Source organism: Pteropus alecto, unplaced genomic scaffold (genome assembly GCF_000325575.1).
Source record: "Pteropus alecto unplaced genomic scaffold, ASM32557v1 scaffold161, whole genome shotgun sequence".
Lineage (NCBI taxonomy): Eukaryota > Metazoa > Chordata > Mammalia > Chiroptera > Pteropodidae > Pteropus > Pteropus alecto.
Window position 1 is genome coordinate 3,507,911 of NW_006432943.1, and position 18,074 is coordinate 3,525,984.

The following is an 18,074-nucleotide window of genomic DNA, read 5'->3' on the forward strand; positions in this document are numbered from 1 at the left end:
GATTGAATCGTCTCCATTTTATATTTAGAAATTCATTTATCCATTTTTAAAAAGTGATCTATGGCTCTGAGGTTTAGGTTCAGAAAGAAAACTTTAATTTCTGTCAATCCCCTGAATCAGCCAGATGTTTTTCAGCGTTTTTCTGTCAAGTGATTTTATTACAATCTGTCTTACGAACAGTGTGGTAAATAAAAGATAATGTTCCCCGTAGACTCTTGAGAATCAGATACTAATAATTTTTCTTTGTCTATGCAATTTTATCTAAGTGGGTTGGAAAACTAGAAAATAAGCACTGTGACAGTTTTGGAGGTAGAAGTGCTATTCCAAGGAATTAAGAGTAGTTTGTCAGGTTTTTTTGCAGCCCGAGGAAAAAAGTTTGCAAGAACCTCTGTTTCTTTTGCTGAGATTCCTTATTCACCAAATTAAACCCCTCTTTACAAATTAGCAAACTCAATTTTTAGCTCAATTTTTAACTAGAAAAAGGACGATAGCAAGTATGAATATTGGAGCCTTAAGGAGGGGTGATGTATCAGCACCCTGCCATCAGCCTCCTAGGAGTTTGTTAGTCTGAGTCACTTCTGTGACTCATTCAAGTGGCAATTTGACCTCATGACCTCAAGTGTGGTATCAGCTTAAGACCCCATCTGAGCAACAGGCTGGCCTCTAATAATTTTTTTCATTCATCACCTTTATAGTTAGGATTTGTGTTATGGCTGCATATATATCCTGATGTAACAGTGGTATAATTGGCAGCATTTAACAACAACAACAACAACAACAACAACAAAAAACCAGTTCCCAAAAGATGAAAAATAAGAGTAGGTGGCAGTAGAGCTCTGGCCAACTCCAAAGATTTTACAAGTGTGAGTGTAAAAAACTATTCGTTGCTCACATCTGGGCACCTGTTACCTGTTTTCAATGCAGCATTGTGATTTTTTTTCCACTGTGGAGACATTTCTCCAAATGGCTTAATACCTTAGAGTTGTTTCATATAAATGGATAGAGGTAAGAAGAGTTGAACCCAAAATATTTTTTTGTCTCTGAAGTATGAAGACAATAGGAGATTATAGAAAGAGAATAGTTTGTTTTCCTGAAGAAAAATAAAACTTTCAGAAATTTTTTTTACAAGTAGAAAAAAAATTCCAATGTGATTTTGTGAGTCTGTTGTTAATGTTTTCAACTCTGAAGACATTTACATTGTACACCTGCACAATTCAGGCACCTCTGTAATAGGCTATTATGTAAAGATCTGGGGATGATAGAACTGATTGCTGTTTGGTTTGGAAAGTTATAGCTGTACCCCTTTCCATGATTCATGTAGTCATTGTTTTAACCTACTTAATTTTAAAACAAGGAAAAGGGGCATGAGGGAAACTGGCAGGTGGGGTTGGGTGTGGGCCAGGAGACATATCATATCTCTGGGAGTGGTACTTTTTTATATTGCACCTGCTCTTCTCCTCCATTCTTTATACTACCTTGTGGGCTGGGTGGGCCGGGTGGGCTGGATGCACCCATAGCCTCCATTTGAGAATCTTTATGTGTATTGGGATACATAGCTGATGACGGTAGTTCATTTGACTAGTGTGGCATCAGGAAGAAGTTGAAAATAACTGCCGTGCACCTAACTGTTGAGACTTGAGTGAGCCTATTTACTATTTAGTCCTTTGGATTCAGAAAATTCCATGTACCCTAGGGGACAGAAAGATGCAAGGGGATTCCTAACAGCCAGAGGTACCTTGCCTGAAGGTAAAGAGAGGGATGGTGATTGGTTGACACTTTTCTGATAACCACTTGTCTCCTGAACCAGATTTGAGTTTGCCTAAGAATGACTGCATGTAGCCCCATCCCTCCGCCATGGTGGAGACCTCATGAAGATTCAGCAAATAGTATACCCACATCTCTGTATGCATACATATATATGTACGTGTGTGCTCCCCTCTTTATTTTGTTGTTCCATTGCTGTGGTGGCAGCAGTCTTAAATTTAACTCTTGACAAATCTAGATTACAAATAAAAAGCAATCAAATCAACTTTATATTTCTACTTCTACTGGTATACTATTTGTTTTATCTACATTTCTGTAGGATCTATTCTGCTCACTGCTTTAGTATTCATACAAGTCTTTTGGGCCCAGGTTGCTTACTGTGCATATAAGCCTGATTGACATCAAACTGTAACATTCTTTCATTTCCATCTGTTTGCCTTTTTTTCCCCTCTGAGAGGTATAGGATGTGTGGGTTTTAAGTGGTTGGAGTAGATCTTGAAAAAGCTAATAAAATCAAACAAAAGGAAATAGACTTTGATTTAACTGTGTCATATGTTGTTCGCACTCTGGATTTATGTTTCCAGAGATCTGCTAATGTATTTATTTAGCAAACAATGTTAATGTTATGAATGAAACACCTAGAATGTCTTTGTACAAACATCATTACTCTGTAATGTCTGCATTCTTTAATGGAGCTGCATTCCCTGTTGAATTTGAATTTGATTTTGGGCTATCATTTCATAGGCCTAGAAGCCTATTGTTCATCAGGTAGGCCCATCTCTGCTTTGTTACTGGTGCCCTATAATTTTCCAATCGTGACCTTTCTAAAACCACCTTTTGTATATATATCACTGGGTTCCCATTGTGCAAATAGAAAGGGGCGGTGCAAAGAAGCCTTGTGAAATAGAGGAAACCTTCCTATTTCAAAAAGATACACAAGCTTATTGGCTTTAGTTCTTATATGTTCAGTTAAACCTTACGAAACCTGTGTCTCAAACACATCTACCATTATCTCTTTATACCTTTAAAGGCTATAACATTTCCCAGCTCTAGATAGTAGCATCCAAGAGTTGTTATTAACTTAGTTTAAGTCAGTAAATATAAAGTGCTTTATGCAGTTCAGTAGAGACTTCATGTCTAAACAGATGTGCTTCCAGTAGGCAATGTAAAATGGATCAGTAGGGATCTTATCATAGGAGAATGGATTCAAATTTGATTAGAGAAGTTTCAGACCTTTTTTCTGGATAGCAAAAGGATGGTGATTATAATATATAATTTAAGGGAGCCATTAAGGATGACCAGTGAGTATGATTTGGTTAATGATGAAAAATCATTTCATCTTGTACCTTGTCTAATTAAGGAACTTTCCACTCAAAGTGCAGTGGAATTGAGTATCACAGATTTCAATAGTAAAAAAGGAAAGCAACCATCTGCTAACAGTGACCTAAAAGTAATTTCCTTGCTCTCTGGATGTATCTCCAAATAACAGATGACCTCCTCTGACAACCTTTTTTACCTGAAGAAGTCTTTGGGAGAGAACAAGTCAGTTTTAACAGTCCAAAGTCAAGTCCACAGAGACGTACTGCTTGAACACACTGAGGAGATCTGACACTTACTCCAGTTGGGCACTGAGCTAGGTACCAAGCGCCTGCTCCCTCAGTCCTCACGTCGACCCAGGGAGCCAAGCTATTAATTCTAGTTGCTTGGTGCAGCTGGTTAGCAGTAGAATCTGGTTTCAAACCCACATCTTAGCCTAGTGAGCACATTTTTTTCCCCCTCAAAACTGTATTTTTCCCAAAGTAAGGAACAACAAAAATCTGAGTTTTGCTTTCTGACTTTCTTCTCGCCTCTTAATAGCTTGCAGAGACCTGGTATTTCCCACAAAAGAGGAATGCAGTTACTATTAATGGGTAAATTTATTGAGCATTGTGTGTTGGCTTCTTTTCAGGCAGGTTCTCTTTACATGGTGGGAAAGATAGGTCCTGGCAGCCCGAAGCCTCTGACTCCACTGTTTGCGATATACAAAGGGAAGAGAAAACCTCTCACAAAATCCAGATATGGCTCACAGACAACTCCGATTGCTTCTGTTTGAGTCCCATGCCCACTACCTGATTGAGTTTTGTTCCCAGAGAGGTAGGGTGCTGGAACTGGCTGGCCCAGCTCGTGTGCTCACCCTACCTGATGCCAACAAAGTGATTTTTAAGCCCCACCAGAACCACATGGAATGGTTCCTCAAGGGAAAAGGATGCAGTTTAGAGAAGAGAGGAGAAAAGAGTGGGCCAGAGCAACCCAGTACTTCCTGTAGATCACAATAGGGAACAGTCCAGGGGGCCAGACTAGAGGGAAGCCCTGGGTAGTAACAATAAGATGCCTCTGGGGGGTCCTCTTTCTCCCAATTGCTATAAATTGTGTCTTCGTGGGAGACAGTGTAAAAGAGCACCTATCTGAGTCAAGGAACTGGGTTTTAGTGTTTTCTCTGCCACTTACCGGTAGTCAAATCATGTCACCTCTTTCTGCCTCCAATTTCCCCATCCGTAGAATGAGGGGAATAAGACTAGATGGTTCAAATTTCACTTTTAGCTCTGTGATCCATCTCTCTTTCCCACAGCATCTTTGTATATGCCTACAAGTCTTTAGAAGGAAAAACATTTGGATAAGCACCAAAGCTTTGGGAAAATATGACAGAAACCACTGAGGCCTGTTTATATTTGGATACCTTTTTTCCTCTTGTGGAGTTAATTTCATTTCTAATCTGGAGAAAAACCAATGCAGCACTTTCCTTGATTGAAAATGAGTAGGCAGGCATTAAAGAAACAGTTTGTGATATGAGGACTTAGGAACAAATATCTGCTTGGCCTTGAGGTCCTTAAGGAATGCATCCCCTCAGGAATGACATATTTCCATGAAATTAACTTTTCTACACACCTGTTCCCTACATCTCACGAATAGGCTACATTTGATTACATGGGTACTCAAATGAACTAGTTTTTCCTCTGGTGCTGCAAATCTAGGTCACCCTTTTGACATTCCTGAACTCTATTTACAAATGCTCCCTCCCAGCTAGAGAGCAATAGGGGCCTTTGCCTTTTAAGAGCAGCCTGTGGTAATTGACACAGCAGGAAGAGAAAGAGGTCGTTGAAACAGAAACAATAACGGCAGCTAATGCTGAGAAAGCTCTACGTTTATCTGCCCTTGGAAACCAAAATAACCATCCTAAAAGAAAATGGGGTGGGTGTTGTGGGGGGAGGGGAACTAGAGAGCTGGAAGAGATGTGGGTGAAAACCATGTCAATACTCTTCTTTCTTCTGCAACAATAATAGGGATTGTTCATTTATTTCAGAGAGGCTGGGAACTGGGAGTAGGGAGAGAGGGGAGGAGTGTGGTTGGTGGACCTTGTTCTAGCCAGATGTTGGTCAAGGATGTGGTATAGGTACAAACAAATGTTAACATGCCTGACTGGGTCTTTAAAAGGAATGGTTAGTGATTCCTTCATAGCACTTGCTAGAGTTTGTGGTACACACTTCTCGTAGTGATTATTTGATTACGTTCTGCCTCCCCTCCTAGACGGTGAGTCCCATGAACGAAGTCATACACTTCTGGGCATGGAGCTGAGCTTATGCTCGGCTTCGAGAGGACACTCAATACATAGGTGTTGAATGAAAGATTGTTCATTGATTCAAACCAAAGTTAACCTGGTAACATGCAAAGGCCAGCATACCACTGACAGAAGAGACAGGTTTGGGTTGGCTATAGTACTTTAGTGGGTTTTTCATTAAGTAAACCCTCTTATCTATGAATTAGGAAGTAAGGGTCTGCAAATCTGGCCATCTCCTATGCTCAGTTTCCTACTGCCAAACTGCAGCACTCTATTAAGAATGGTCAGGAAATATGGGAAGGGTCGTAAGCAGTAAGGTTGGGGTTTTGTTAAAAGAAAACCCCTCACTCTCTTCACACCCAAAGCAATAGAAGCATTCATTTCAGAAGAACAGGTTACCCTCATTCATTGCTTTAAAATCTCAACTGGAAAATTTTCCAATCCATTTAGTACAGCAAAGGGGAAGCCAACCCTCCTGTGACTGGAGGAAGCGAGATGACTAATTTTCTGTTAAGCCATGGAGTTGGTCTATCTCAAAACCAATCTTCCTATAATCTTGGAGGCTAACTTCCCAAAATTATGCTCTCCTGTAATCATTCAAATCTAAAGTCTGTGAGTAGTTTTCTCATTCTAGGAGCACAAAGATTGTTTACATTTGAAATAATTTGAAATAATTACATTTGAAATAATTGTCCCTGCACTTCATCCAAGAGGCAACCTCCCCTCACTCCTCCTTTACATACCTAAGAGCTATAGAGCAGCACATCCCTTCCTTTTGCCTAAGGAGTTGTCTTAGATGATTACCTCTAATAAAGCAGAGCAGGTGATTTTATTTCCCAGTTTCCTAGTGCTGTTAGAATTCGTTCTTTCAAGGTCTGAATCTCTCCAGCCCACCCAGTTGTTTTCCCAATCTGGGATGCACCCTGGCTTCCTGGCCAGGCATGTTTTATAATTGCATTGAGTCCATCTCTCTAGGATGATTTAAAAAACAATAGAAAATACCCACATTATTCAGTAGTTACTAGGTACTAAATCCTGTACCAAGCTCTATTACTGTGAGGTAGGCAGTATCATCTCCATCTCATACATGAAAAAACTGAAGTTAGATTATTAGGCAAATTGCATAGAGAGGATTCCCAGCATAGTTCTGTCTGAATGCTTAGATTACATAGGATGAAAATAAAAATCTAAGAGACTATCATTGTTTCCAAATCACAGAGACTTGCTAACTCAGAGTAGTGGGGCCACACTCAAACCCAGGTTGTCGGATGCCAAACCAGGATCATTTCACATGTAGCCCCTGTAGCCCAAATCTAAATTTCCTTAAGAAAAGCATAGATGTGAGAATCACTGTAAATCTCTAACTTCGAGAATGGATATTTTCTTTCTCTTTATTTCATCTCTATTACCAGCATATTCTCCATAAATATTTTGACACGATTTTTTTAAATCTTGGTATTCATTCTTTGAAGGACTACAGCCTTAGCTAGATAGCTTGCCAGGCTCATTCCCATCTCTGAGTCTTTTCTTACACAGTTATCCAAGAGTCTCTGCCAGGTCATTCCATCTTCGGGGCTTTTTTTGCTGTGACCTCCATGAAGCCTCCTGACCATGGCAGACCACATACCTCACCAAGCATCTCTCACACACAGTTTTTGTAGGTGGTATTACCATCTAACACTTTCTATCTTCTGTCTTCATTCTATCCTCTTTATCTGAAGCAACTTCTCCAAGGCACATACTGCTGGCCAGAATCTAGGCATTCTAGCTGTGATGGCTTTCTCTTAGTATATCGCAGAACAATCCTTACCTGGTAAACTTAACCAAGGAGGCAAAAGATTTGTACACTGAAAACTACAAAATGTTGCTGAGAGAAATTAAAGAAGACACAAATAAATGGAAAGACATCCCATATCCATGGATTGGAGACTTAAAATTGTTAAGATGCCAATACCAACCAAAGTAATCTCCAGATTTACTGCAATCCCTAGCAAAATCTTAGTGACATTTTTTCAGAAACAGAAAAATCCATCTTAAAATTAATATGGAATCTTAATCTGCATGGCCAAAACAATCTTGAAAAAGAAGAACAAAGTTGGAGGTCTCATGGTTCTTGATTTCAAAATTTATTACAAGGCTACAGTACTCAAAAAAAAGTGGTACTAGCATAAAGATAGACATAAAGACCAATGGAATAGGATAGAGTCCAGAAATAAACCCTGAAGTATATGATCAAATGCTCTTCAACAAGAGTGACAAGACCATTCAATGGGGAAAGCAGAGTTTTGGTTTTTTTTTTTAACAAATAGTATTTGGAAAACTAGATACCCCATGCAAAAAAAAAAAAAAAAATGAACTTGGACTCTTATCTTACACCACATACAAAAATTAATTCAAAATGAATCAAAAACCTAAACCTAATTGTTGAAACTGTAAAACTCTTAGAAGAAAACATAAGGGAAAAGCTTCCTAACATTGGATTTGGCAAAGATTTCTTAGACATGACACCAAAAGCACAGGTAACAAAAGTAAAAATAGATAAATTGGACTATGTAAAAATTAAAACTATATTAAGACAATCAACAGTGAAAAAGCAACCTATGGAGTTGGAGAAAATATTTGCAAACCACACATCAAATAAGGAACTAATATTCAAAGGATATAAAAAACTCCTGGAACTCAAAAGCAAAAACAACCTGATTAAAAGATGGACTAGAATAGACATTTCTCCAAATATGACATATAGAAGGCCAACAAGCACATGAAAAAGTTGCTCAACATCAATAACCATTAAGGAAATGCAAATCAAAACCACAATGAGATATCACCTCATATCCATTAGAATGGCTAAAAGCCAAATCAAACCAAAACACACACCCCCCCCCCCACACACACACACAAAAACCAACAGAAAATAACAAGTGTTAGGATGTGGAGAAGTTGGACCCCTTGTGTACTGTTGGTGGAATGTAAATGGTGCAGCTATTATGGGCAACAGTATGGAAGTTCTAAAAAAAAATAAAATAGAATTATTATAAACTCCAGTAATACCACTTCTGGATACGTATCCAAAAAAACTAAAAGTAGGGTCTCAAAGAGATAGTTGTTAACTAATGTTCACAGCAGCATTATTCACAATAGCCAAAAGGTAGAAAATATCACAGTGTCCATTGTGATATGAATGGATAAACAAAATGTGTTCTATACATACAATGAAATATTTGGCCTTGTAAAAGAAGGAAATTCTAACACATGCTATAACATGGATGAACCTTGAAGACATTATACTAACTGAAATAAGCTAGTCATGCTGCAAAAAGACAAATGCTAATAATATGATTTGATTTATATGAGATATCTAAAGTAGTCAAACCCAGAGAAACAGAAAGTACAATGGTAGTAGCCAGGGGTTAGGGAGAGGGAGAAATGGGGAATTGTTTAACGTGTATGGTTTCCATTTTGTGAAAGGAATTCTGGAGATTTGTTCCACAACGATGTGAATGTGCTATTGAACTGAACACTTAAAAAGGGGTAAGTTGGTTAAAATTATGTATATTTTACCACAATTTACAATTTTAATCAAGTTTTAAAAAAAATTCTTACCCAGATGTCACCTCTCTTCCTCCCCCTCTAGTGCAAATTACTCCCTCCTTTATGCCTCCACTTTGTCTTCCATATACCACTATTAGGGCTCTTATCACATTTTTGGTCATTATTTGGTTGACAGGGTAAGGATTACTGTTACGTTTGCCCCATCAGGGGTAGAGATGAACACTCATCCACTTCTGGGGTCTTGACCAGAAGCTAAGAAAATATACTAAAGTCTTTGGCAAAGACCTTAGATGAGAAAAGAAACAGTAGCCCTGACGGCATAATACACTACAGGGAACAGTCATTATTAGCAAGAGTATATCTTATACCTGTAGAGGTTTCACTCTGAGGGGAAATCTGGAAGAGCCATTTTCCTTCAGTCATCTTTTTGTAGGTAGGGTCTGAAATACCTAAAGAGCACTTCCCCTCTCCCCAACCCACAAACAAACATCTCAATCTCCACCCTTAGTCCAATCAGCTGAAATGACTGGCTCAACCCAGTCTGACCCAGGGAAGATAGATTCAAGATACAGTAGCTTATCTAATAAAGTACCCAGGGCCCAAATAAAGAACTATTTTTCTGCCTCCTCTAAACTCTGTATATATTCTTGATGCCTAGTAGGAATATTTCCACCCTCACCCCACCAACCCCCCGCCACCCCGCCGCCAGGTAATGGACTGGACCTCGCCCTTCCAATGTTATAGCCAAGAGGTTACATTAGTTTGACCTGTCTTCCCTTCTTGGGGGCAGGGGCCATACCTTTTCATCCTTGTATCCTCAGTGTCCACTAGTCCTGGCACATAGCAGATGCCCCATAAATGCCAAACAAATGATTGAAAGGTTAGAGGGAGGATGGGATGAATCATTACAAAAACCCAGAGAGAGGTCTTGGCCAAGCAGCTAGTCTACTCCAGAGAGAAAGGACAGTCTAAACTTGAGGGCCACAGAGAGTATGTGGGTCAGGTGGGAGGGGCAACAGTGGGAGCATGAGAAGAAAAACTGGTTCATTATAAAGCCCAGGCTGAGCAGGCTGATGGAATTTATACCCTCCAGTTTCATGTTCTATTGTCTCACTGGTCATTATTCTGTGCCGACATTTGTCTGGTCCCCAGGCAAATTTCCTTTCATTCTAAAATTTCAGCTCTATCTGAAGCACCACCATAACACTGGCTCAGTGGCCACAATTCCACAGCCATATACCTTGTTTCAGTTTTAAATTAGACATTATCTTATCTGGCTATTTGGACTGGTTAAAGTCTGCTAACAATAAGATGCTTATATATGGCCCTTCCATGCAGACAGTTCTTTGTAATTTTTCCCCCCTCTCCTGGAATCCTGGAATGGGTAATCCAAAAAATTAGCTTTATTTATCACATAATAGTACCCCTTAAAGCTCACATTTATAGAATTTACAAGCTGGAAGGAAGAATAAGGATTAATTCTGTTTCCCTGGTAAAGAAATTTGTGCCTAGATAGCTGAGTTGGATCACAGTGAGTTAGAACTAGCACTCAGAGCCTCTGGCTTCCAGGCCTGAGCCCTTTTTCTTCTGTTATCTGCCTGCAGGTGCAGCCACACTTGCTTGCGACACATCTAGGGCACCCTTCTCTGCATTCTATGCAATTAGGGCTCCCTCTGTATAGCTCTAAATTATCTGTGTTAAGAGGAGAAGAATAAGCAGACATGATTTTTTCACAGGTTAATTTTCCTTGGGACATTCTGGGTGATTTTTTTCTAAAGCCCCATTCTCAATGATGCTTGCTAAAGAGTCCACAAGCGCGCGGGTTAGCTGAGAATTTGCCGTGAACAGAGCTGACGGGCTCATAGGTTGCCCGGTGGGAAGGGCAATTGTTGGCTACTAACCAGCCACCCAAATCATTTATGTACCATCTAATAGACACTAACTGAGCACCTACTGTGTGTCTCGCTACAGCTGCCTAAGAGTTGTGCGGCTGCTTTCCATCCCTCCACAGGCCCAAGGAGCCATACGAACCGGCAGACACAGAGACTTCTGATTTTCATCTTGGATCTGGCCTTAACTTGTGTTGCGACTCCGGGCAAGTGTTTTAAATTGTTCAATATGGGTGGCCTGTGACTTCAAAGGTTTAAAAAAAAAAAAAAAAAAAAGCTTTTCAAAAGGGAAAGGTATTTTTTTGGAACGGAAACACCCAACAACAGCAGAAGTGCTGTGAGCCGCTCAGCGGGCTCCCTGTGTGGGGAGTCCCATCCCACCCATCCCCGGGCCCAGCTGCCAACCGCTTGCCCAGCGGGCTACGGCGTACGGCCCTGGGGAGCCGGGGTAGCGGAGGCCAAGGGGGCGCCTTTCTCTTTAAGAGCGCCACGGGCGATCGTGATTGGCTGTAGCTATGCAGGTCTTTCTTCCGGGCTCCCTCCGAGGGCTGCCTCCCCCGCCGCTCTACGGGCTCTGCTTCCACACCCTCTCCCCCAGCTCCTCCGCGCCCCTCCCTCCTGTCGCGCTCGCCCCCTCTTCCTTGCAGCCGAGTTCAGCGCGGCAGCGGCATGGGCGACACGCCAGCAACAGATGCCGGGCTCCCAGATGTGCATCCTTAGGCCACGCTGAACGCCCGCGGAATAGAGAAGGAACCAGAGGAGCGCCGGGAAGGCGGGACGAGAGGTGCCGAGATTCCCCCCTAAAAGGCAGAAGCCCCCGCCCCCACCGGAGAGCTCCGCGCCAGCAGAGCTCAGCTTGCCTGCTGTCGCTGCCGCCCGCGCCCACCTCTCCCCAGCCATGCCAGGCCGGGCCGCGGCCGGGGGCGAAGTCCCCTTCCGCCACGCCACAGAGGGGATCCGTGCGGGGGTCGAGGGCTCGCCGGACGGCGGCGGCCCGGAGAGGCCGGGCGCACGCGGGCAACGGCAGGACATCGTCTGGAGGAACGTCGTCCTGATGAGCCTGCTCCACTTGGCGGCCGTGTACTCCCTGGTGCTCATCCCCAAAGCCAAGCCGCTCACTCTGCTCTGGGGTAAGTCCCGCCGGCGCCGCCTGCGCACGGGGCACTGTGGTGAGTCCGCGCTTGGGCGAGCGAGGTCGCGGGTCCGCTGCCGGGTGTGCGGAGTCGCCTCTGTTCTCCCCTCGCCTCCCCCAGTTCTCCCTGGCCCCCTCGGCCTGCAGTTCCCCGCCCTTTGGGACGAGCAGGTATTTCTGTCCACGTATTTTCAACTTCTGCCTTCCCCTCTGCCTGAGTAGGCGCATTTGCCAGCTCCCTGATGGAGAGCTGGAGGGACCCTGAGTCCTGCGGCGCCACCGCTGTGCGCAGAAGCGCGCGAGGGGAGACGCTGGGTACTGGCCGAATCGGGCTTCGAGGAATGGAAGACAGGTGGGCTGTTGTGTGGCCCGTGCGGGTCTCGGGAATTCTATCTGCTGCATTTCAGCTTCTCGGCGTCCTTTCGCGGGCCTCGGATGCTGGGGCCAACTAAAAAACAAGAAAGGAAATGGAGAGGGGTCGAGACACCTGGCCCAGGAACAGTCTTGATTTTCGGGCACGAGGTAGAAGAAACCAGTTCTGGTCCTCGCCCCTGCAAGGCCCCTGTCCCTGAACCCTCTGTGATCTTCTATGCCCAGTGGCACTTTTATGATCCCAGAAGTTTCTTGGCGAGCACACCGAGCTCACATTGAGGGTGCTCTGCCCTCAACACAAAGCTCAGATTGTGGCCATGCGGAGCCCCCTCCAGGCCTTCTCCCCTTCTGGCCTGTGCGGGTCTGTTGCTGCACCTGTGGTGTTCCCGCCACTCTCCTTCCTAGAACTCCTTCCTAGGGGCTCAGGAGTTGACCTCCCCAATTCCTCTCACTCCCCTGGCCCCAGGGGCTCAGTGTCTGCCCTGCAGGACTCTAGTCGCTGACTTCCGAACCACTTTGGAAGACCCCCTGGCCCCAGTAACCGGTTTTGGCCTCAGTCACCATAGCAGCAGTAGCCAGGACAGAAGGCACAGGCATTGATATACTGGGCTGAGAATTTGACAAGGTGATCCAAGAAGCTCTTTCAGTTCCTTTTTTGAGATCACCAAGGAATGGGGGCAGGAGAATTACAACCTACTTTTATTTCCGGAGGGGAAGAGGAAGGAAGAAAATAAGACCTCTTTCTACGAAGCTTCTTATTTGACATAGTGCCAGCTTCAAAAGCCTAGGTTGATAATGGGGCCACTTGGGTTCCTAGCCTTTCCTTGAAATCTTGAAGTCCCTGCTCTTTGAAGCAAACCCATGTAGACTGTGGGTACCTTTTAGTGGGGTGTGGCTGAGGTAGGGAATACATAGTTGAAAAATGATGAGGGAGCAGGGGTCTTTGGGAATCATGAAGCCTTTTAAATTCCCCTAAAAGCTTTGGTTAAGCTTCCTGCTTAGTAACCCTTCCCTCCTCAATTCTATGTCCTTTTCACCATGGTCTTCGTTATGTGTTAGTTTAATTTTGGTCTGCCTTCCTTCTTATCTCTAAATGAGTAAATTGAAGATGTCCAGCCATTAATTCATGAACACACTTTTACCCTGGCAGCCAAAGTTATTGCCCCAGAGTCTCCATAGAGCTCTTCTCTTTCACTCTAGCGGTAGGACTGTGCCATTGGACTTCAGAGCTCACCTCTGGAGGATTGGGGCTTAGCCTTAATAGCTGCAGTGTCAGAGAGAGCTCAGGGAGAAGTGAGCACTTAAAATATTATCTTACATGTCTGGAGCTTCACAGAGTCCACAGGCTCTACTCCTTACAGCCACCGAGCCCTACTGACCCTGGCACCCCACCAGGAGCTACAAGGACAAGGCCTCCTCTTCAGGTTTGCCAAGTCACCTCTGCCCTATCCAGGCTGCTGTCTGTGCTGAAGACAAAATCTTTGTTCTGAAAGACCTTGGTCCGAGGATACCTCCCTCGGCCCCAAACTCCTCCAGCTTCCCAGGAAAAGTGAACACACTGAAGGAGTCTGGTTTCTTCTTTATGGGGATGTTGCCAAACCTTATTCTTGTACCCTCCCTGCATAGTCTTCTGCTTTAGCGACTTTTCATCAGCTCCATTCTCTGAATCTTGATTCTCTCCCTATGGGTGCTTCACTGCCTCTGTTAAAAAAAATAAATAAATAAATAGAGAGAGAAAAGACGGTAATGATGGATGTTGTAGTTTCAAGATCCAAAATCGTGACTTAGAAACATTTAAAACAAATGAATTTTATCTAATAGATATCTTGTGAGAGAAGAAATGAGGGACAGAGACCAGCTAAGATTCGTTGTGCTGTGAGTAGGATATTTAGGGCAACTGGAAGGCTAGGGCACCATAACTCAGTGAAAGCGCTGGAGCCTTAACCCACAAATTTCCCCCCACTGGATACCTCACCCTCACCAGCTTGATCTAGCTGTAGGTCTGAGTTCATGTACCAGTGGATTGTTCATTCACTTCTGGGACCTGAGTTTTTAGATATATTAGGCTTCACCCATCCATTGCTTGCCTCCCTCCACCCCAGGTGAGGTTGCCCTGGAAACAAGAGGCATCCATGCTGTGTGCCCAGCAGAGGATGTGTTAGGTGTGCGGTGTGCACAGTAATTTGCATGGTGGTAAAATGTCATCCATGAAAGATCCATCGAGTTGTTCAGTCCAGCCTCCTCCACTGCCTAAGCCCTAGCCTTTTCATGACTGCCCTTGGGGCCAGAGCAGTTTGTTTTCCCTTCTTATCCTTGCAGTGTTCTGAGTGGGCAGGCTTAGAACGGAATGCTCTTGGTGCCCACAGGTCCTAAGTGATGAGTTTATGAGTTTCAAGGACAGAATACAAACCCCAGCTGGAAGAAAAATCTTCACCTGAAAGCTTGAGCTTACACAAGTGCCTGCTTTAAGGGGTTTTGGCCTAAGGGAAAGTTAGCCCATGCCCCGGATCCCAAGATGAGTAGAACAAGGGAATAAGTAGTCATGAGGTCACAGTAGAATTTCTGGGGCTCCTTTCCAGAAAGCTTTGCCCTGACCGTATCCAGGCGTTCTGGCTGTTGGTTTTCAGAAATGTCAGGGACCTTGCTGGTTTCTCTTGAAATGTCATCTGAGTCTCTTAAATGTCTCCTATGGTGATGATATGGGTTTTTATTTCCTTCCTGGGACAATTTCAGTGATAGTACCAGGCATGAAAAGCAGTAATTTGCCCTGCTCCCTTCGTCCATCCTATCGCAGGGAAAACACGACCCATTGTTAAGCTGATACAGGATTCTCTGGTGTTCTTCTGGTTGCTGGAGATCTGCACCATTATGAGTAGGATTCAGCCTATGGGGGAGAAACTAAGAGGTGGTGAGAATTAACAAGAGAGTCTGGGGACAGGGAGAATCTGGAGAGGCTGGGGTTTGGAAAGTGCTGGTCCACCAATTTCTGTCCAATTCTGAGAGTTGCCCCAAGATGTGCTATCTTCTGCCAGGCATTGGATAACTTGCATCCTCTACTCGGGATGGCCCTGATGTCTTTGTTGGGTTCTGCTGCCTTTTCCATCAAGTCCCTAAGGTTGTTGAGGAGCTCCAAGAAGGTGTGGCTGTGGACTTCTGTCTTGCCTCCAGGTTTTCTGGGGTGAGCTAGGCTCGAGAGAGAGACAGATCTGAATGTGAACCCTTGCTCTCCTACTTATCAGCTGAATGGCCTTGGACAAATGAATGTCTATAAACCTCAGCTTTCTAAACTGTAAAATGGGTATTTAACGCTACTTGCTCATGAAGTTATGAGAATTAAATGAAATAATATATGTAAGTCATTTAGCACAGTGCCTGGCCCTCGGTGCATGTTCAGTAATTGTTAGCTGCCATCATTATCACTGGTTCTGATATTGGCTGTTTTTCTTAAGAAGAAGGAAGAACAGCCGTCTTGCAGCACAGTGCATTCTACAGCGCTGGCACAGTACTCGACTTCCTTGCCTCTCTTGCATGGAGAATATTGCTTTGGCTTCGGAAACAAGGGTTCTTTCTCAAAGTCCCCAAAGAGAAATGAACACAATCCTCTCTCCCTCCCCCAGTCCCTTCTTTCATTCTATTTTCCTCCAAAAGGCCACTATTTTGTAGATAATAATCTTTTTGTTCACCTGACAACTCACCTAGTCTTTAGCATTTCTCTTTGGAGACAATTGCTGTAGAAACAGGGCCAAATAATTTCTCTAAATCTCTTAGGGTCTCAGTTTTGATTTTTCTCCCCTCCCTGTCTCCTTGAATCATCTTTTTTTTTTTTTTTAAATCTTTACTGCTCAATTTAACTACTAAAGAACTGAAAAATGTAAATGAATCTTCCTTTTAAACCCTGTATTCCTAGCCTATTGTTGTTGCAACTTTTACATTTTTAATAAATGGGCAAGCACTAAGAGCCTTACCCAAGCAGTAAAACCAAGAGAACGGTGTGCTTCTACTGGCGTTATAGTTTCAACATGCATAAATGTAGGCTGAGGTGAACATTATTAGTTCATTTTTTTTCTAAAACTGGTCCGTGTCACTGCGGACGGCACTGTGATTGTGAAATGAGTAATAGTGCTGCACGGCAGACACCAGGGCTGGGATGCCGGCATCGCCGCTTAGTTCAACTTCATGTCCCTTTCCAGTTTGTCAGCCTCAGTTTCCTCTTCTGTGAAATGGGGACAGTTAACACTGAACTGAAAGTTGTGTTAAGAAGTGAGGCATATAACAAAGGGCCTGCCAGAGAGTAGACACTCAATGCTATCTGCTATCATTACCTCCCATGATGGAAGTGGGTGTCAGGAAACCTGCACTGGCTTTATCGGCTGAGACTTGTAGCATTTTGGGTTCAAGTAGAAGGCACGGCCGTTAATCCCAAATATTTCATCATGACTTTGTTTTAACATTTTAGTCCTCACCTTATCTAGTTTTGTGTATTGTATAAAATTATACGAATCGTTTGGAAAAACCATTGCTATGTTTATGAAAGAACGGCAAAGCCATGGTGATTTCTTTAAGGTTTTACAAAAGGCAACATCATCTTTGGGTAGCATTCTCGTTGAGCATTTATTTTGACATTCTGTTGTCTCTGGCATGCAGTCTGTCTGCCCCTCTGCTGCGACATGTCATGTTTCTATGGAAGTGCCACAAACTCTAGGATAAGGAGTATGGGCTTTGGAGTCAGAGGGTCTGGGTTCCAAAGCCCAGGGTCAGCCTTCTGCAGATCACTCTCCCTTCCTAACGTCAGTGTCTCCGGCTGCACTATGAGGACAACAGTACAGCCAGCAGCTGGAGGGAAACTAAATAATACAGTAAAGAACTTGGCCTGGAAGCTGGCACAGTCTTTGTTAGCTTTCATGCCTCAGTCACATGTCCCCTTGGTGCTTCCCTTCGTGTCATCCCTCCGTTTAGCTCATCCCTTGGAGGCTGAGATTCGTTCCAGCCTGATCTATGGTTGTCAGAAAGCCCTGGCCAGGGGTCGAGGCAGTTTGTCTCCGATTTCATTTCTCCTGGGAATGGATTGGCCATCACAACAGGTACCAACTGTCCTCCCTTATAAATGTCTGTCGTTTGTTCATTATAGTGGCCACAAGAGAGACCCTCACAACAGTGAGGGTACGTGTAGTCACATATTCATTCATCTACTAATTCGTTCGTTTCTTTCATTCCAATGATTGTCAAAAGTGGCTGCACATTGGAATCACTTGGGGAGCCTTTAAAATTTTCGGAAGACTGGGCCCCCATTCAGATGTACTGAATTGGAATCCATGAGTGATATCCTGGTTGTTTTCTATTTTCCAGCCATTCAGGTGTTTCTGATGCACAACTAGGTAAGAACCATGATTTAATTTTCTTATTCAATAATACTTATTACTCACCTATTACTTGCCTGGTACTGGCACCATTCCTGACTTCATGGCACTTAGGTGCCAGTTAGATAGACAGACAGGTGCACAGGTGGTAACTGCCAAAACAGCGTTAGTTACAGAGTGCCAGCTTGGGGAATTGGGGCAGCTCCCCAGAGGAGGCGGCAGCCGGACTGAGCCTGGCAGGAGACCCACGGCCAGCCAGCCAGCCCAGGGGTTTGGGAGAGACAGCATTGCAGCCTCAGGCAACAGCATGAGCGAAGCTCCTGAGGAGAGAGAGACAGTGCAGAGAGCAGGGTGGTTCAAGGACCTGATGGTTCAGCAAGGCTGGAGGTGACCAGGCCTCAGAGCCTGGGCCA

The 18,074-nt window shown here is 43.8% G+C and overlaps 1 protein-coding gene across 1 annotated transcript in view; it reads left to right on the top strand.

Annotated features, from left to right (window-relative positions):
* The first annotated feature begins 11,320 nt into the window (after positions 1–11,320).
* Positions 11,321–18,074, top strand: part of SCD5 (stearoyl-CoA desaturase 5) — a 131,958-nt gene continuing 125,204 nt past the window's right edge. The window contains exon 1 of the mRNA XM_006907602.3: positions 11,321–11,930. Coding sequence (XP_006907664.1) covers positions 11,699–11,930 — 232 coding nt within the window. The 5' untranslated portion in view covers positions 11,321–11,698. The remainder of the gene's footprint in view (positions 11,931–18,074) is intronic.